This window comes from Trichogramma pretiosum, unplaced genomic scaffold (assembly GCF_000599845.2).
Source record: "Trichogramma pretiosum strain Unisexual culture from Peru unplaced genomic scaffold, Tpre_2.0 scaffold46, whole genome shotgun sequence".
NCBI lineage: Eukaryota > Metazoa > Arthropoda > Insecta > Hymenoptera > Trichogrammatidae > Trichogramma > Trichogramma pretiosum.
This window is the reverse complement of record NW_019641609.1, coordinates 1,270,744-1,291,991: the sequence shown is the minus strand read 5'-3', so window position 1 is coordinate 1,291,991 and position 21,248 is coordinate 1,270,744. Positions and strand designations below refer to the sequence as shown.

At 42.7% G+C, this 21,248-nt stretch overlaps 1 protein-coding gene across 1 annotated transcript; it reads left to right on the top strand.

Annotated features, from left to right (window-relative positions):
• Window positions 1-1,846: 1,846 nt before the first annotated feature.
• LOC106654781 (protein windpipe) lies at window positions 1,847-20,326 on the top strand. The gene is made up of 3 exons (XM_014374792.2): window positions 1,847-2,157; window positions 15,142-15,194; window positions 17,810-20,326. The coding sequence occupies exon 3, from the start codon at window positions 17,827-17,829 to the stop codon at window positions 19,816-19,818; it is 1,992 nt and encodes a 663-aa protein (XP_014230278.1). The 5' UTR covers window positions 1,847-2,157; window positions 15,142-15,194; window positions 17,810-17,826; the 3' UTR covers window positions 19,819-20,326.
• Window positions 20,327-21,248: the final 922 nt, after the last annotated feature.

Genomic DNA, 21,248 nt, shown 5'->3' with positions numbered 1-21,248 from the left:
CGCGCTTTTGATGCGTTGAGAAAAATAAAAGCTCGAATTAAAGCTCCCTTGAGGATAATGACTTTGATTATTGTAATGTGGATCTTTTAGAAATCTTTAACTGGAACGTTGACTGGTGTAGTACGAATCTTCGACTTATACAATTATTTTTACTTTGCCGCTTGCAGGTTTACAGATAATGGTACTCGCCACCTAGCGGTGGAGGCTGGCTTTAATTTTTATTGAATTTTCATACATTTTTTCACAAGCTTTGCGGGATCGTGACTGAACGTTGTCGTAAGTTGATCGTGAAGTAAGTGGAAAATTTTAAGATTTATTATTACATACTTAAATTTTTAAACTTAAGAATATACCGAACTCAGGCTAAGATGATCATTTCTGAATACAGTTTTTGCGATTTTCACTGAATATTTTTTTCAACATTTACTAGTTCATATCCTTGTTATGTTAAGGAAAACAACAACAAATATCAAAAAATTTGATTAATAATGAGTTTATGGACAAACATTTATTTTAAATTATATGAATATTTTAAAGATGAGATTTTTCACACTATTACAGATTAGCATAGTAAAAAACTATTGTTTTTTTTATCTTAAATTATAAATGTACTCTGTTTGATTGATGTTTTATTTTGATTCCAAATAAGTATGTAACTACAAAAATTTGTCATTTCGAGAAATCATTCGTCTCTGTGCAAGGAGTGATCGCGCGTCGAAAATCATAAAACCGGGTCATTAGACTGAGTATCGGAAGTAGGTGCTATATTTGAACTTGTACTTTTTTTTCATGGAAAGTTCATTATCGTCTCTTTGGCTTATCATGACGATAAAACGCCTTCATTCTAAGGCGCAACTATTAGATTGATATTAGTCGATCATCCATGCGGGTAAGCTCAGTGGAAAATGACACTTGTATCGTGGGCGCGAGGATAAAGTAGTAGTAGCGTTAGATCGGGAGCCATGGCTGATATGAAATTTTCAGGAAGTCCTTATTGTTTCTTACGAGCTTCGCAAAAGATCGTTCAAATGATCGACAATTTTAATCGACCATAATAATCCGATTTTTTTTGTTCTTTACCTATTTCGATTGTGTGTGCGCGCGTGTGCTTTCAAGAGGTAGTAGTAAGGTACGCGCGCTGATTCGAATATATATATGCGGCGATTAAATTACGAGTATCTGTCAAAAAGGAGCGACTGTCTAGACCGAGAGATTTATAGTTCATTGTGTAATCGTTGGCGAGCAATTGGCGAAATGTGGAAGTCACGTTTGCAGGGGACATTGATTTGAATTTTTATGATTTCCTTTGCTTTTCTGCCGTAGGGTAATTTGATTAAATGCACGCGCTACGAGCTGAATTCCAAATTTTCCCAAGTTTCGAGCAAATTCAATACATAATAGATTTTTTTTCTAAATCTCTCAAAATTCGAATAGTTATGCGCTATTTTTCCACATTCGTCGTTTAAAGCGCATTAGATTAATCGAATTACTCGCGGCAGTAGGTCAAAAGCATAAGCTAATAGCCTGAAAATTTATCTATCTATCGCGTTAAGATTTATTTTTAAAAAAAGAAGTGAATTAAAAATCTCGAAAGTGGGGACTTTTAACACATGGGCGATATATAGCTCAGGCAGGCATGGCACAAGAGAGCCGCAGAAAAAAGAGATAGCCACAACACATACGCACACACACACTGACACATACGCGTGGAGGCAGAAAGATCCCAAAGCAGAACTTATATATATACGACGACGACGACGCGGTCGTAGTGGGGTTATAACGCGCGCGGCGCGCCGTACTCGAACGCGGACATCTGAACAACACTGTGGCAGTCATAAGCCAGGACGGTAAGCGTGTAGATCATCCCGGAAGGCGCTTTTTATGCCTGCCAGTGGTGCGTTGTCTCTCGTCCGACGAAAGCCACGAAAATTACAAACTTGAAATTATTACATATAGATTTTTTTTAAATTTTTTTTTCATTTCTCTCTGGAACAGTGATATCGTATTATTATTATTATTTGTGGGGTGCACGGCTACTACTGCGACAGTGATTATTTTTTTTTTATTTGTGCTACCGAGAGCGGCGAGTGATTATCCATCGACGATTTTTATACAATCGACTCTCCACGACTCGACTTCGTCCACGGGAATCGGGAGGTAAGTGCCGATCGGAAAACAATCCGATAATTTATTTTTATTTTTATTACTATATACCTCGGGCATGTGCTCGGCGGTGGCTGCTGCCCCGGGACGTACGTTAATACATATCGGAGAATCGGTATGGTAAAGTAAAGGCGAAATCAAAGCCGCGCGCACACAACACACGCATTGGAAACTGAGAGTGAAAGGTTGCTGCTCCGCGCGAGTACGTATACCGATATATTTTTTATTACGTGCGCGATGCGCAATCCGCGTTACGCGAGGTTTTAATTTCGATCGATCGGCAATGCCATAAGAGTGAGATGCGGAAATTTCGATTTTTGATCTTGAGATTGAAATTTTTGAAAGTCTCGCGCGCGGGCTCTTCAAGATCAAGGATTAGGAGGACGCGACTGCTGTTTTTTTCTTACTTCTGTTTCGTCTCGGGCGTGTCTGGATTCGCGCACCCGTATCTGGGCTTTATCAAGGCGATTAAAAAAAAAGAGAAAAAAAAGGAAACAAAACATTTCCTCGAATCGATACGCGATGACATTTGAAAAATAATAATTTTTACAAATGACTTTTATGAAGCTCGTCGCTAAATTACGCAACCCGCGTAATGAAGCCGCGAGCACGATTTCGATCGAGAGTGCGCGCCGAGTCTTCTTCTTTTTTTTTCGGTGCGCGAATACGCTAGCTATAGCATCAACATCGAAGCCGGCTAAGAGATAAGTGCATTTTTTCGCTTGTATTTTTCGACAAACAAGAGTCTTCTATAAATAAAATAAAAATAAATGCGCGTAATTTCGAGAAAAAAAAAGAGTATCAGTGCGTTGAATGAATTTATACGCGATACATCTAATATCTTGAGCGAACTCCTACGCTCGGCACAATTGCACATCGAGGCTCGCTCTCGAGATATGCGCCCGCCTATGGCCAATAGTTAAGAGGAGCATGAAAGGTTGATTTGTAGAGCGTGTATCTATGCACTTGCAGCGAGCGCGCGGATAATTTGGCCGTTTGCATGAGCACGGAGTCGTCGTATATACTTATGAAATTTATATCGTGGGTATATATCTAGGCATGTGACTCGTGGACGACGTGTATATCGTCGTCGCATAATTACACTGCGCATCGATGCCACTGCTGAGCTTTGTACAAGTGTGTGTGAGCGTTACACGCGCGACCGGCAGCAGAAGCGCACACATTCGTATACAATATATAGGCTCCAAATCAAGCTATTTATCATATTTTCTTATATTTCTTAAAATTATACTTTGAGCAAATAATATATTATGTGCGTTGCTGCTGCCGTTGTCTCTGCCATACACATGTTATATACATGACTGATATAATTACACAATTTCTATCGTATTTTCTTCGTTGATGTGCACGCGCGTATAATGTAGTTCAATGACGTTTCCAGTATAAAAAGTACACTCGTATACCGCTGTGCGCGATCCCCGCCGTCGTCGTCGTATATTTGAATTTATGCTAATCTCCCCGAAAGGCAGAATCGCGATACATGCATGCTATACGAGTTCGAGTGCTGTTGCTGCCGCTGCTACTGCTTTTTTTGCTGCCACGCTGTTGTGAGAGCAGTGGCGAGTTCGAGTGCGTGCGTGTGTGTATGCGCGTTTTTACGTACACGCGCTCGGGCGCATATATATACACGCGAGCCACCGACGCACTAAGTGCCCTGAAGGGCTTTTGATTTTAGAGAAGTGCATTGTGATGTATAAGATCTCGCCCACCAGTAGTTCGAGTCGCTCGAGTGTTTTGATTAGTCCGAGAGTTTTTTTCTGCTCTTTTTTTCTCTTGTTTTGCGCGCCTGATTGATTTCGGAAAATCATCCGCAGCTTCGATTATCAGCGTGTGTTCGGGAATGTAATTACTCCGCCGAGGCGTATCGACGCTGCACACGCGTTAACCTCGAGACCGACTCGCGCGCAGACATTACATTACACATACGATACCGAAACGTAAATCCCTTCGGCGCGGCGGCTCTCCCGATGACTCCGAATGTTTAAAGAAAATACACGAATACACCGCGCCGCGCATACACAGGCCATAAGCACAGCTGTATGTGCACAGAGTCGCAATCGATCGCATTTCTCGAGGTTTTGCTGGAGCTGGTTGGGTAACGCATCTGCCCAACGCAGTCGAGCCGACGAGCTCGATCACTTTCGAAATTCAAACGATGCCTCCCCCCAACGACGTCTGCGATTTTCAAGGGACTCGATCTGGGCGAATAATAGTAGTAGTAATGTGTATCAGGCGCGAATACATTCAACGAAAAAAGAGGAGAGGCGTTAAAAAAACACTTGCGTATCTTGGTTATCGCGCTAGAGATAAGCCTCCACTTCTTTTTTAGCCAACATACCAGCCAGAAAGCTCGCGAACGAACGTAACGCTTGATTTTTTTATTTCTTCTTTTTTTACTTTACTGTACTTTTTTTCAAGAAGCAAGTACATCGGAGAGTAGCAGCAGCGGCGGCAGATCGCGTAATTGTGAGACACACGTACCGATACATACGTTTACAATACGAATAATTTTTTTTCGGAATCGGTAATTACGATCGGTGTTGAAATTTTGAAGGTTACGCTTCTGTGCACGAGTTGTATATAAGTTACGCTCGAGTGTATGATTTTTTTTTTTTTTCATTAACTCTCGAGTGCCCAATGCGTATGATTAATTTTCACAAATGCAACGCACACAGACATACACAGGCAATCATGTGCCGATACGTTCGGCTGAATTCGCCGGCACGATATCTCTTGTAAGAGAGAGAGAAAAAAATGTGTATTGTTATCTATCGATATATTACTCACGTCGATAAGAAGCTAGGAAATCATTGATTAATCGAAATATTGGGAAAAAAGAATATTATAGTTGGATGGCATATAATAAAGTATAGCGTGGAATAAAAGTCAACTGCGCGCGGTGATTCCGCTCTTCCGGTTGTGCGTTGCGGAAAGGAAACAACTCGATCGCAAATACTTACACACGCAAAAGTCACAACTGTCAAGCTCATCTCCATTCGCGAAATTGAACTTTTCTTATCCGCGCACACCGCAAACAGAGTCAGTTTATCGATTCATCGCCAACGGATAGAGTCGAATGCCACACTTATTTTTTTCGACACAATGTCATTGAACTTGAATAGAATAAAATTACAATATAACGATGGCTGCACGTCCGATAATTATATTCCGAAACCGCGGCGAGCTCTCGTGCGTGTGTCACCGACAATTCACGGGAAAAAAAGCTCGAATCCCGCCTCTTGTCTTGACTCGGCCCAAGACCCAAGACGACGATCCGAAGTGGTTATTATCATCGCGCACGGTAGCAAGGTCGTAGCGCCGATTTCACACGTATACATACACGAGAGCTGCAACTCTTTCACTCGGTGTGCTGCGCGCGAGCCCACCAGCGATACGTACAGCCGAGGGATTACCTACTTTTATCCATTACCGTCGAGTGCGCCGATCGGTTGGGTTGCGCAACTCCGGCAGGTATATAATATTTCCTTCGCGTTCTCGGAATTTACGCGATTGGTACTACAACCAATTTTTTCCTCTCTTTCCTCTTTTTTTCTCTCTTTATCTCCGGTTTATTTATTTTTTTCGCCTTCTTTTCGACACTTTTTTGCCCGATAAGCGCGTTTTTATTACGGGAAGTGAAAATTAGGAGGGTGTCGCGGCACGCGAGATAAATCGTTCACCGAAACCGTGAAAGAGTACATAAAATATTTCGACATGCAGACGTATTATACGATATGCGTGGTCTCTGTCGTTTTTTTGTTCGTCGTACGCGCTTTCTTCGATCTACCTGCAGCAGCAGCATCGGTAGCCGTAAGCTGCAACAAAAAAAGTACTCACAAGGGGACAGAAGAATTCTCTTACCGCATCGATTGGCGCGAATAAATAATGCATCGATTTGCTGCGCAGCGCAACTGGAGCGCGCGAGCTCGTAAAGGGCAACGCTGCATACGCGACGATGATGCACTACAATGAGCCGCGCTTCGCATATGCAGTCCGAAGCATGTTAATTCGTCTAGGCACGAGGCAGAAAGTGTCTAATTATTACACAAGTGAAAATTATAACCTCCTTTATGCGTCGAGATGCCCTTGCAAGTCACTCGCTGCATGTTGCTCGGCTAATACATATATACAGCGAGCCAGGCGTGATACTGTTTTTTTTTCTTCTTTTAAAAAATAGATTCTTTTTTTTCTATAATAAACAATGTACTGCATTTATACATTTATGCATGTGTGTGAGCAACTGGCCTCGTTGATTTTATATTAGGCCATTGTTATAAATGAATTCGAAATATTTTCTCTGTTTAAGCGCAGTAAATAATATATAACGGACACCTTTGGTCGCGCAGTTACTCACATTATGCAGCTCTCAATTTATCCTCATATATAGGCAATCGGGTAAAATTTCAACTTTGGTGGCTTCCAAATGCAGAAATTCGTGCTATGCCTCAATAAAACGGCAACGAAAACTCGTATTCTCTCTCTCTCGAAGTGCTACATAAGCTTTTTTTCCCGAGAATCTATATACGATCGCCTTTAACGTATTTAATACCAAATCAACTCGTTTTCTGCGGTTCCTCTCCATGACGCTCTCATACCTACCTATACTACTGCAGCAGCAGCAGCAGCAGCACAATTTTTTAGCGAAACATGTCACGATCGCGTCGGTTGTGCCTCGCGCGCGTAGTAGTTCTATATAGGTCTTATTCCGCAAAAACCGGTTATATCCTCACGCGCGCTGACGTATAAACACACATGCATACGTACGCGCGAATCGACTGCTTACCCGAGATGCTGGAAAGCAGCAACGCAGAGATTTCGCTCACCCGCGCGGGGGCTCACCCATACACACACTTGCGCGCGCGTAAACCTTTAATATTATACTTTTGGTGCGTATACGCGAGATTAAAGCTTTTCGGGGAATCACAATGCCGAACGATGATTTATATCGATACTTTTTTGACATTTTATTCGCAGCAGAGACGCGATGCGTGCCTCGTTTCATAATTTTAACGGTAGCCCAAAAGAAACACATTCCGGATTCGCTCGCGAGGAAAAAATTGTCTCGGCGTGATCGGGGGACTCATTTTTCTTGCTCCTCCCCGATTTGACTCCTGTGTGCAATATCGTTCTTGATGCTCAATTAAAATGCGATATTAATATACGAAACGGTTCTGTAACGAGCGCGCGTCTTTCAAAAAAATGATGACCAGCAATTAATCGCGGCTCTCTCGGGTACGTCCCATTGTCGTGCGCGGGGGTCCCGAAGGTTAACTATATACACTCTCAATATATAATATACGGTATAAATGTCCATGTCAATCGGTGATAAACGATTATTTGCCCATTTACACAGCGGGCGAAATCGGCAGCAGTGTTGCTTTTAAATCTATGCGTGCTCGCAATCAAAACGATTGCAACGACACACGTACACAAATAGGCGCTCCGTGTAGCGGCATTCTATTTTCTTCATAATAGACTGCGGCCGATAATATACGCTATACACCCTTTTTTTGCGAATCGGCATTGTTTTACGTATTGTCGACGTATACTATACTACTGCTACGTGTACAATGCAACGCTGCTGCAGCGCCTAGCTGTATATAACGCACAACAACGTTTTCAATCGGTCGACGAGATAAGTGATTTTTTGCAAATAATAAATTGTGTCTGTATGTGTGTGTACTATTGTTCTGTCACGCTGGTTGTCTGTATAATACGACGAGTGAACGTTGCTGCGCGTCTTTCTATACACATTTAATCGCGACCGATGCAACGAGACTTTGATTTCTCATCGAGCGATGAATAATCGATCCTCGATTTCCTAAATATAATTGAAAACTTGTCTCTGTCTTCGAGGCCGCGTGACTAATTTTACAGATTTGGGTCAGGCATTATTACTGATGTAATTCTACATACGCACACAAACAAAAAAGGGACCCTTATCTGGCGTGAAAAGTATATTCATGTGGTCGTCGTCGTCGTCGTGCTGACACCCACGCAGCAGCAGCAGCAGCAGCAAAGAACATCGTCTAATACCGACGAAATAATCTCGCACACGTGTGTCTGTCTGTCTATCTGTATGTGCAAGCGCCGACTCGCAGCAGCAGAGGAGCGAAACATATGTCGCGCGCAGCGTAAAAATTAGCCGCTAGCTTTTATATTGTATACGCGTTCGAGAAAAAAGCCCACACGATATGCGAGGTTCGAGCTGTAATGTGTGTATAAAGCAAAGATAACGTTTTGTTTATACGCGTTGAAAAAAAAAGAGAGGCACGACGACTTTCACGGTTATATACAAAGGAAAGGACAAAAAAAATGAATCGGGAGCAAATGAGTCGATGTGAGCAGTCGTTAAATGCAGTTCTGTTTTTTTTTACTGTTGTCGTTGTTGCTCTTATCGGGTGTATATCAACGTTTTGTACGGGTGGAGCTTTCTTTACAATCGTCGAAGCTCGACTCACCGATTTTGTAGATGATACGTGGGTTTTGGGCGTTACGCATAGGTGACGATAATATTGCATGATCTTGGGCGTGATCGCACCGACGAAAGTAGGATACTTAACGTAATTTCTAGGCAGCAGCTGCGCGATGATAATGCAGTCAGGGCGATCGAGAAAGCCGCGTAAGCAGCCAATGTCTTGATAAACTTGAAAATGGATGTCGCGGCTGATCAAGCCTGCAGAAGAGAAACTCTAAATCGATCGGGCAAAAACACAAGTTGAAACTAATAATCATTAGTTTTATTTCGCGAGATCGACTCGCCGATGTTCATTTGTGTCTTTATTTTCACGATATTGACGTGTGCACTGCTACACCTTTATAGATCAGAAGCGAAATCGGCAACAAATTACTACCTACTGTAAGTTTAAGAGCAGCTTGATTTTGCGCGCGCGTTTTGAAAAGAGAGAGAGGTCAATAATCGCTCGTATATTTATCCAATTTTACGATAATTTCGGAAGTTCGGCTTCGAGTCACTTATGGGGCTTTGCTCGCGAGCCCGTATATAAATTAAGAAAACATTCGCGCGCGCATGAAACAAGACAGCTCTGCGAGGCGATTGAAAAAATATACACACAGTGCCGCGCGCTGTACGAGCTTTGGTGAAGTTTTTCATCTAAAATTAAATCCGCAAAGAGGCGATAAATAAACTCTAGGCGAGAGAGCTTAAAATCGACCCGTACACAAAAAAAAGATTCCTGCAAATTATAACACGCTCGAGTGCACGTCGCATATGTGATTCCTCGGAGAGTGTGTGTCGCGACGCGTATAGTGTTGAAATTATTAGACCAAGTGTATACCAGCAAAAAAAAATAGTAAGGATTGGAAATGTGCGCCTTGTTTTTCGGCACGTCGCTTTTGATGTGATTCTACACGCTCGTCCACACGCTCTTCCACAGCTTCGGTTATAATTAATTTATTCGGTGCAGTCGAGCCAATACCATTTCGGTGTCGCGCGCTTGTATCGAATTCCTCGGAGTTGAATGAATTTTATATTTCTAAAGATTTCTGCGACTCGTTTGTGACGATAAAAAAAAAATTGTTCAGACCCAAATGAATCATAGGTCATTGGAAAATTGTCAGTCGAGCACGAAGTATACATCGGTTTTGTTCCACATATTGTTGCAATGAAAAATTTCGTGCCAACTCTCATTCGCACCTTGAATCTAAAGCTTGAATTTTTTTATTATTACTCCAAGTTGACCTACAGAATTTCAATATTAAATGCGTAACGATCTCCGGATTTTTGACATTTATCACGATCACGCATTATAATATTCATATTTTTCCTCGATTAAGTAAATCATATCTGCGTGAATTAAATGCGTCCATTAATTATTTCACACTATATAGTCGCAGATTTATTTATTGCGTAAAAAGAATCGATCGATCGAAATTAATCATTTTAAAGTATATACGTAGGAGAGAATCTATATGCCTCTACATTACGTGTTCAACTCTCTAATGCATCGACTCGTACACGCGTACTTGCGGTGCATTAGCGATAATGCAGCCGAGAGCCTCGATGCGCAGCTGCTGCTGCCCTATGACCTTTCGATCGGCTATTTATTTCCACGTTTATATATATAACAAACGTTTTGATTCGTGTGTGCACGCGTGCATGTCGCGTAATTTGCACTTTGAAATGTATTTCCTCGGTCATTTTATAAGTGCACGTATCTAGTGCTATATATATAATGTATATATCGAGCAACGACGGCGCGCACAACAAATCGCGAACTTACGACATCGCAAACACATTTCACATCGAGTGCGTAAGGTAAATATATTTTAGCCTCTGGAATGTCGATAAAATTATTTGATTTCCCAGCAAATTAAGCCCGATCTTGATCGAGCGATATCGGTCTCGAGAAATTTGCGCTCGGCTGGAAGAGCTCAACAGCGATCGGGAGTGATTTAGAAAATGAAATTTATAATACGCGCGCAGCAATAATTCAGCGTATGGCCATTTTTCAATCGAGCTTAATTAGTCGAAGGTTGATTGGGAACTTGATTTTATTTATTTTTTCCCGATTACTTTGTCGGTTGTAAAAAAAGCGAGCAGAACTTAGCTATAAGCGATCTCGATGACACACATTATGTGGGTCAGCACAGCGACGCGTTACAAAGCACAAGCGCGGAAAATTGTAAAAAGAAGAAAAAACACTCGGGCATTAATAATATCACTCGTGCTCGGCTCATCGTCGGCGAGATACATATGACGAAAGCCCAGTGTACGAAATTAACGATTAGCTATGGGGCAAATGATCGTTAGAAATGAGCTAGCTCGAGATTATGAATATAGGCGCGCTTTTCGCAATCGCGGATAAAAATATTTTCCAAAACAATCAAAGTGCGCAAGATCAATCAGTCCAAAGAGAGATAGATACACGATTTCTGTATTACGTATATGAATTAGCTCACGGCACAGTGATATAGAGGCCAGTGCGGCGAAAGTAAAACCGAAATCGAGCGCATGTATATCAAAGTGGAATTGGGCAAATCTGCCGAGGATGAATGAGATGTTAAGGTCACGCGCGTTGAGATGTCATTGGGAGAAATAAACTCAACCAATGCAATAGCAATATGGTCGATTTATAAGTCCGGATGCCATTTCCGCACACGCGTACGCGCGCGTAGCCATCTAGCAGCGAGCTGCAGCAGTTACAGAGCGTACGAGCGAAAATTCAATGCTCGCGAGCGCGGATAAATACGAAAGTCCACGAGAGAGAGATAGAGAGGATATGTTAATTATATGGCTTGCGCCGTGTGCGTGTAATAACGCAACGTCACGATGATCGGTAATTGAGGCGCGATACGCGCTTTAATGCGACAACGACTTTGTAATAACGTGTACGTGTGCTTTTCCTTGATGCGAAAATAGATTCGGTAAATAATCGTGGCCAGCAACGATCTTAAGTCTGCGTGCGATTGACTTTTTGTCGAAATTAATCAAGGCTCGAGTGATATCGTATAGACACAGGCCACCTTGAGCAGAGATGAGCTCCGCGCGCTCGCACAAAAAAGGTAATCCCGATCCGAATAGGATCGCATAGTGCACGCGGCGAGACACACGATCGGTGCGCGCGTCATAGCTACACCATGTGCGTGCCTGTTTGTATATGCAGCGTAACAGGCGACAGCCTACGCATCGTTAAATTTTCTCGCGCTGCATATAATAGTAACGGGAATTCAGTCGAGTCGCACGACGACGTCGATAGCCCTTTAAGGATCGACAGGTGTAGGACTCGCACCGCTGCACTTTGGCCGCTGCGCTGCGCGCCACGCATATCGAGGAAACGAGTGCGGAAACTTACGCAACGCGATGCAGGAATTTAATCTGTATACATATAAGCGTAGCTATCTCGACGACGCGCTGCGAACGACCAAGATTCCTAATTAGGTCGGATTTTTCGGTTTTCCCTATCTTACACAGTATCGTCTATTTTTTTTTTTACCTTACGTTTTTTGCGTAAAACATAAAGTTGTTGCTGCACTTCTGCGAATCATAATACGCGCGCGGGGACGATAATCAGTCGCGTGCTAATGTCACATATAAAATCACGAAACTCATCGTATAATGATAGAGCCAGCACACGCGTGCATTTCCACAAGGCACACAGCAGCCGATGGACGGCATCGGCTCGACCTCGTGGACTGCACAGCACGCGAGCCACGCGTTATAATATACTCGCCGCATCGTTTTAGCCTTCGGTACGTACATACAGCTCATTAGGAGATTTGGAGACTGCGACTCTTTTTTTTGCGCCGTAATATAACGCGCTCGAGCATGCGCCACGACGAATTATGCGTACAGAGCTACTTTGGCCCCTACCTACGTGTAGTACAAACGATAGCATAAATCAATCCCGCGATTCCTACGTAGGATTATGTAGAAAGTGTGTTTACACCTTATGTATGTTCGCGCCGCGCCGCGTTACATACCTGTCGTGAGTCACTCATATAATGCTCCAACTCGCGCTCTATACACACTATAATACTTACGCCTAGGTGCGTTATATCTATGTGAGCGTATAGTACAGATAGCAAATGTATAAAGCCAATATATATGTAACATGAAAAAGGCCGTCTCGCCTCGTTCGCAAAGATTCAAGTTAGAGTACACCGTAAAATTATCTCTCGATTTCTGTATAGGTATATATAATATTGAGCTATCCCGTCCTGAAATTTCGGCAGATCGATCCGGATGATCCGGAGTCACGGCGCAGGAAATCCGCACTGCGCAGAAGGATATTTAGCATTAAAATATATTATATCGGGCTGTAGATCGACGACACCTACTCGACTTTCGCCCGTAAGTCACTCAATCTTCCACAATATGCTAATCGCTCATAATAAAACACGCGTTTATTATATATTATATATTAAGAGATAAATAAAATTAATGACAAGGTACGGGTCAATATTTGCATCCGATTTATCTGCTATACGTGTTACGTTGCTTATGGTGGTTTTTTCGAATTTCAGTATCGTTATCCCGATTAAGTAATTTATGAGATTTTTCTCCGGACGTGGACTAGCGTAATAACGGCTATATCTAAAAAGTTGATTTATGTTTTGCGATCTTAAATTCAATTATTCACACTTGATCTTTACCTTGTTTACTCGCGTTATACCGCTTGCATACATTCCAAGAATGCAACTTTTTTTTGTCGTTGTCTTATTTTTCGTTGAGTTTTTCTGCCGAGCGGAGAGTAAGAAAAAAAAATCCGACTAATTAGTACTGGCCGATCGCGCATAATGCGTCTGTCTGGCTGGTGGTCCTCTCTCTTTTGTGTGCGCAGCTTCGTGCGTATATAATACACGAGCGAAATTAAAATGCGTTCGCCTCTCGCATCGTGCCTACTTACTTTTGCGTCAGAGGTAGTGCGCAGTCAGGAAAATTGAGGCTTTGCGGCTTGATTATATTTTTGAGTTTCGCGTGGCGATCGTAAGGTTTCTCTCAGCCTGCGCCCGGTGCGCTTATATACTGCGTGTACGTAAAAATTCGAATTTCAGTGGCTCATGTTTAAAGCGCTGCTGCTGCTAAGATGTATTTATATATTAAAAGCTGTGCTCGAAATCATTTTATGGTATTATATTCGATATACTCTCTGGGCAATATCTATAAATTGACTGGTCTTGTAAACGACGTGCTTAAATATAGACGCAGTATGTGTGTGAGTGTCAGGCGGCAGCTTTTTCGATGATTACAATTTGACTAAAGGTCGATTCATGCGGCGACGGTCTGTCTCTCCGTTTAACCCGGGCCATGCGAAACAGCAAATCTGTTAAACAGTTCGTTAACGACGATCTAAATCAATCGGCGCTTCTCTCACACTCTGCCTCAGATACCGAAATGCCAAGCGTCACGGCTATAATAAACAAGTGTTCGGGCGTAAAGTGTCGCTGGGCTCTTATCTGCAGTACGTAGTAGTAGTAGTAATGTTGCCGCCCGCCCGCGAGAGCCTATCAGCTGCGAATGGTGTTAGGGCGTCGGCGAACTGGACCGATATATAGACGCGTATATTTATTTCTACATACGAGTTCGCTTTATACTACTTCATTGTATATTTTGAAAAAGTTTCATACACCGCGCCGCGCGCAGACACGTCTTTTTTATGTTTTTATTTTTTGCTCCACGATCAGCGCCGTCTGCTCTACCCACACGCGCACAAACTGTAGTATGGTTCAGTTTGTGCTCCGTTGTCTGCAGCAGGTTGCCGCGAGCTCGCCCAAAGCGTTCCCAAGCGTGCGAGAGCAGAGTAATTGGCCGCAGATGTTGGATAGATGTATACGTATGGTTTTCGGTTATATCATTATCGCACAGAGTCTCAGAGTCGTTGTATCATCTCAACGGTTTTGGCGACGCGTCTCTATTGGACATGTCTTCGACTAAGTGGTCATTCGCTTCGCGTAATTCTCTCGATCGTGCAGTTTACGAGCTTCTTTTTGAAAACGAGATTTTATAAAACAATAAGCGACTTTTCTCTTTTTTTTCGCACGATTACGTACGATTATTATTCCATACGTAGACGGCTCATTTTTTTTTTGACAGCAACTACGCTCTTACCTTGAACACGAGTCACAACCTAGTGCAATTATCCTTGGTTCTTTTTACAATGCAAGAGAAAAAAAGAGCGAGTCGACGACGCTTTTTCTCTCTATATATTTCTCTCTCTTGCTCGAGTCTCCTTGTTTTATGTATGATATTAAATGTTATTTTTCGACGAACCTCATACGTGCGCGTCGTCGTACGTGTATGAGGCAATTTACTTAATTTTAAATGTTTTTTTTGCGACGTTTTTCGGTAAATAAGTACTCGAGTGGCAGAACGCGATTAAAGTATCATCCAAGCGTGTTTAATGACCCATCATTTATACTTATTACTCGAAAATTAATTGAGATTGAATTAATTTATTACAAAATATTGATTTGTCATATTTTTTTCTTTTGCAGATGCTACTAGGAGGACCGAAACACTGATGAGGCCAAAGTCTGAATTAAAAATTGTAAGTATACACTCGGTTATCGCGGATAATAATTGGAAAAATCAATACTAGGCTCTGCTTATCTATACGCGGAGCTGAGCACGGAATAATGTATCTAAGTCGACGTTGTATAGCTTCGCTAAAAAAAGAAACGCTGCGTCGTTGGGCGGAAGAGAGACACGTGTTCCATTGCTAATATCTCTCTATTCTGCCAAACCCATTTCGCGCGCAGCTTTCCTCATCTGAATTCTTGAGAGAGATAGAAAAAATGTAAGGCAGTGCCGAGATATCGTTGCGTTAACCGATACATCTCATCTCGCGAGCTGCGAGCCTTGCTCAATCAAGTGTGTGCGGGTAGTAGCAGAAACGAACGTCAAGTATAGAACGCAGGCGAAGTTGGAAAAAAAATTTTTTTTTCGTTGAATAAAATATTTGAGTGTAAAATGCAACAATCGGCGCGTTCTATTATTGACCCGGAAGTTGATATTTTCACTTGAGTAAATATTATGCAAATAGTCGCCGGGGTGATAATTAATACTTAAGAATGAATATGTTTGACTATAACCGTAAGTCCAGCAAAGCTCAAACATATAACTCCAAGACAAAAATTGGACGCAACTCGCCACATACGGCCACGTTTTTTTCTGTCCTCTCCTCTTCGGGCAATCGAGCTCGCCTACAACTTCAAAAGTGCATATAGACTGTCTCGATCATAATGCTCATCGAAAACCGCAGAATTTTTCTCTCTCTCTCACTTGTATATAGCTATCACCCAAGTGCCTACCATCATGCGCTGCGCTGCGCACACGCGACGAGCGCCTATCCTATCCTGAGGTTCCGCGAAACGCCGCCCGAATGATTCTCCAGGAACGACGTTACACTAGTATAGTAGTATACCGCTTTATACTCTTTCTTTTTTTATTCTTTTGACATTCCACTACTACAACGTCGCATTATATATAGTATATATAGTGGTGGAATAGATGATTCTATATAGCGCACACAGTTAGCGCGCAGATATATACACATAAACAAGCGTCCTTCATTTCTGCAGACATGATCTTTCTATTTCGCCATTCAGCCGATATTGTGCCAGTCTCTTTCTATTTTTGTATGTATCTCTCGCGATCGGGCTACTTAAATTTTTTTTATCGTGTGGCTCCATTCTGCACATACTTATACAGACACAAATACACACGCACAGAGATATTGCGTGGGAGTTGGCGGCGTCTTGGCCTTTGAAAGTACTTACTCGCGCGACTCTCCGTACTTACTTAGACTCGATGCGTGCACGCGCGCATTGTTGGTTAGATTATCGATTAGTGCGGTAATTTACGAGTGCGTGCGCGCCACCGATGAGACATATTGAGTCATTGGACGCGAAGAAAAAGAAGCCACAGCAGTCAGTGCCGCGACGAGTCTCGAGCCATTATCGTGTGCGCTCGTGTGTAATTGCTTTTTCATTGTTCGCGCGATAAAACACACTTTTGGAATTTTTAATGAATAATGAAATGAAAAAAGTAGGAAATAGCTGGGGGAAAAATTGATTCTTGCGTGCGGCCAAGACTAATGGCAATAACGCGTCTTTGGAAATTGAATTATTGTAACGCGATCCGTTGGAACAAACGACAGCTATATATTCCTATAAAATACGTGTCAAAGATCAATCATGATTGAACAATTTTGCTCGGGTGTGAAGCACATTACAATTTTTAGATAATCGGTATCTCTCTCGCTCTCGAGGCTCTTCATATTTCACGAAACGATCCTCCATTAATCTTTCTCGATTTCGGCTATAATGTGACATTATTGGGTTGTATCTCTGTTTGCCTTCGTGCAAAAAAATCACTTCGACAGCTATCTCGCCAGACCATCTCTTCTTCTTGACTGACTCGAAAATATATCCCGCTATCTCTGCGCTGCGAGCCCCAGCGTTAATTCCAAACATGTCACCGATTCGCGTAGTATTTGTATAGAAGCTCTGCGAAGGTAACAATATAAAAAAAAAAAAAAGAAAAAAGCAAGCAAAGTAAGAGAGTAACAAACAAACAAGCAAGTCGCGTACGTACGTACACACACACACGTTGCCATAATTAGCACGCACTGCACTGCACCAAGCGCGCTCATAATTATCGCTCGACGTTTTACCGGCCGGATCGTAATGATGTCCGCGCTCGCGGCCTGTCATGGATACTACGACGAGCTATTTCGCGATTCGTATATTATACACATATACGCGCGTGTAATAGGCATCGACCCAAAGAGCTCTGAGCGCACAAAACTAGTAGTGTGACATTTTTCGCTCTCGCGGATCGACATTGACGCCGGGGAAATATCATCACATAATAAAACGCGCGCGCGTAAGCACGCGATCATGGCTTTTTTTCCTATAATATACTCTCGCGATGACCGCTTTTTTTCATGCTGTGTACTCGAGGCACGCGATTGATGAAAGATAGGATCGTTTGTGCCGAGAATGCATACATTAACAAAGCGATAAGAGAAAAAAATGTGCAACGGGGAGTAATTGAGGAGCATTGTGTTCGACATTATCCGTGCAATTGAGAGAGAAAGATAATTGAAAAGATAAATTATTATCGAGATATTTATAACATTACTCATTTTATTGTTTGCAGTAACATCAGATTCGAAGATGAAGTCCTTCCAATACACCTGCTTGTTCCTGCTGGCCGTCCTGCTGCAGTGGGAATCCGTCCACGCGCAATGCAAACTCGAGAGGCCGACCACGGCCTCCTGCACCGATCTCGACGACATGTACTACGCCGATACATGGGATCTGCGCGTGCTCAAAGCACCGACCACGACCAAGCATCTGACCGCGGCCAACTTCGAAAAAGTCCCCAAGACCATCAGGCATCTGGACCTGTCAGGCGGTAAAATCGAGATGATCGACGCCGGCGCTTTCTCCAGTCTGAAAAAGCTGCAGTCACTCGACTTGAACAACAACACCATTAGCCAGATCAAGAGTGGCATTTTCGAGGGATTGACGAAATTGCACACTCTGAAACTGGCTCACAACGATCTCCGTCAGCTTCCACGGGTTCTGGCCGATCTCAAATTTTTGCGAATACTGGATCTGGCCGACAATCCGATTTTCTGCGACTGCGCTACTCTCGAGGTCAGAGATCTCTTGGTCCAGCAGGGAGTCAAAATTACCTTGAAATCTCTGTGCGCCGAGCCATCCACGGTTAGAGGCTCGTATCTGCTAAAGCCTGACACGAGAACCGTGTGCAACTTCGAGCAGCAAGATGCCGAGATGCAGGCCGATGCCGCTTTGGAGACCGTCGATGCCACCGTTGAAAATACCAACTCGGAAGCCAATGAACTCGAGGCAACCACACCTATGCCCGAAGATGCCGAAGAGATCACGGAGATGCCAAGCAGCTCTTCCGAGGCCAATTTGATCTCTTCGTCCGAGGCTGTGACGGACGAGCTCCCAGTGGAATCCGAAGAAAGCTCGACAGCTGCATCCTCGACGGAATCCATGAACCTCTCGTCGGAAAATCTTTCGACTTCTTCGACCGAAGAACCCGAAGTATTCATCGACAATATGGCGGTCGAAGGATCCGGCGCCGAGGAAGAAGAGGACGGTTCGGGAGACGACGGTTCGGACATTATCGCTGTCGTACCACCGATCGACTTCAACGAGACCAGCGTGCCCACCACCGAGGAAAAGGACAACACGTCGACGTCGACCTCAAGCTTTTGGTTACCCGATTTAACCAGTTTAATCAACAATATAAATCCGTTCTCGACCACTCCCGAATCGACGACCGTCCTCCCGATGACGACGTCGACGATGAGCGCCAAGAGCCTCGATGAGACTCTCAAGGAGGACGAGCTCATCCCGGTTACCCCGACCAAATCTCTCGAGATGAACGTCAAGAGAAAAATCGAGATTTCGACCAACACCATCACTACCGAGCAACCAAAACCTTCGGACGACACGATCGTTACCGATTCCGCCGCCGTCAATGATGATTCTACGGAAGGCAAGGTCGAGGGATCCTCGATACAGCCGGAGATGGGAATGGGCTCGTACATCGTCCTCGCCGTATTGTTGACAATCCTCGTCGTTCTCCTTGCGTACGGTCTGTACAAGAGCGACTTCTGCCACAAGAAGAGGAAACGCAGGGACATCGAGCGCGGCACCGAGCTCAAGGACATCAAAAAGTCCCTGATCGACAAGCCCGAGGCCAAGAGTACCCAGAACAAACCCACGGCCAACGGCCACACCCTCGAGAACGTCCCGCTGATGAACTCCCACACGGAGGAGCCCAAGGACAACCAGAACAGTTACGACGTCGCCAACGGAAAGTCCAACGGGCCGGCGATCGAGATCAACGATCCGGTCAAGCCACCGAGAAAGTCGATGACCTTCGGCGAGATCGAGGCGCCGCTGAACGGACTTCAGCCGCCGATGGAGGACATCGATGGCCCGACGAGGTCCAGCTGGATCAACGGCTCCAACGAGGTCGTCAACGAGTGTCCCGCCCGTGACGACGACGAGCTCAGCGCCAAGAAGGTGCGAATCACCCTCGGCGAGATCCCCGACAGCGTGCCCAAGACGCCGATATTGATTCAGCGACACGACGAAGGAGAACACCTAGTCAAAGCTCCTTAAAAAATTTACGAAAAAAGCAAACCAAGCGGATCGCGCTGAAATCTCCTGTGAATATAATAACCATTGAAAAAACAAGAAAGAAACAAATGATATAACGCAATATTGTACAAAAGCCTCGTTTGTATTCGTTCTGTGATATTAGTCACACAATTAATTTTATTGTCAAGGGCTAAAAAGAACGAATATTAAATATTAATTGTATACGTGTATGTCTGTGCTATTAGTGATATAGTACAACGGGCTTCGTTGTTTCATTTTTCTCTTTTACAATTATATTATAATATAGTACTGAAGAAAAAACGAACGATAGTATAACAGAATGTAGGACATATTTTTATTAAAAAGCTGTCGAATGACTGCCCCACAGTTACGCAGGTTAGTTAGATGTCGCTTAATTTATAAAAATAATTTCTTCGTGAAAACCATGTATTTCATTCGTTATTTGAATCAAAGATGAGCGGACACTAGTCACTCCTCGTACGATACTTATTTAAAAAAAAAAAAAAAAGAAATGAAAATGAAATTGAAAGGCACGTTTATAAAATTCATTTCAACGACATTTTGGTGACTATTGTTTTATAAAATGAACATTAGTATTGTACTAACATTTTTTTAATGTTAATTTTTTTTTTGTCAACCGTGTGCGTGAGAGAGTGAGCGAGAGAATGTGTGCGAGTGTGAGCTTAGTTGAGAAACATCCGCGTTGTTCTGCGCATACCGTGAAAGGAGCAACAAACTGACGCCAAATTTTAATTAACTGTATTGCTAGTTTGTAATTACACGTTTAAGTGGATTCAAACGTTCTCCAAATAAATAAATAAATACTTCCACAGCTCGGATTGAAAATGTCGTGATTTCGTTCGAATCTTAATATCTTGCGTCTTCCGAGTCTTCGCTGTAAACTTCTGCATAGGTTACTCAGAATAATGTTTCAATCACTAAGTTGGTTGTTAATTAGTTTATGAAAGTATCCATTAATGTTGTAATTAAAATATCATTATGTATGGTATGTTTTTGAGACAAACGTGTAATAATAATAATTTTCAAGCTCAACATTATCTTATAAATATTTCAATGTCTTGTTGCAATTAAATGATAAAAATTAATTTAAGGCATTGATTTCCTAATAATAATTAAGCGTATAGTTCGAGTGAAAATATTTTTATCTCAATGAGCCATCACACAACTGTACACTATTTTAATTCGCTCGATTAGAGCGAGCAGATTTAATAAAATTTATATTGTTTCTATTTTTACTATTAGTGTAAATGAATAGTTTAATTTAAGAAACCCTGAAAATTTGTTTTTATTAAAATATTTGAGTACAATCTTTTGTAAAAACAAATTTAACATTTTTTTTCTGTAAAACCTTCATACATTTTTCCACTGAAAGAAATACAATTTTTTTCAAATAGAAGCTGCGAGCGGCG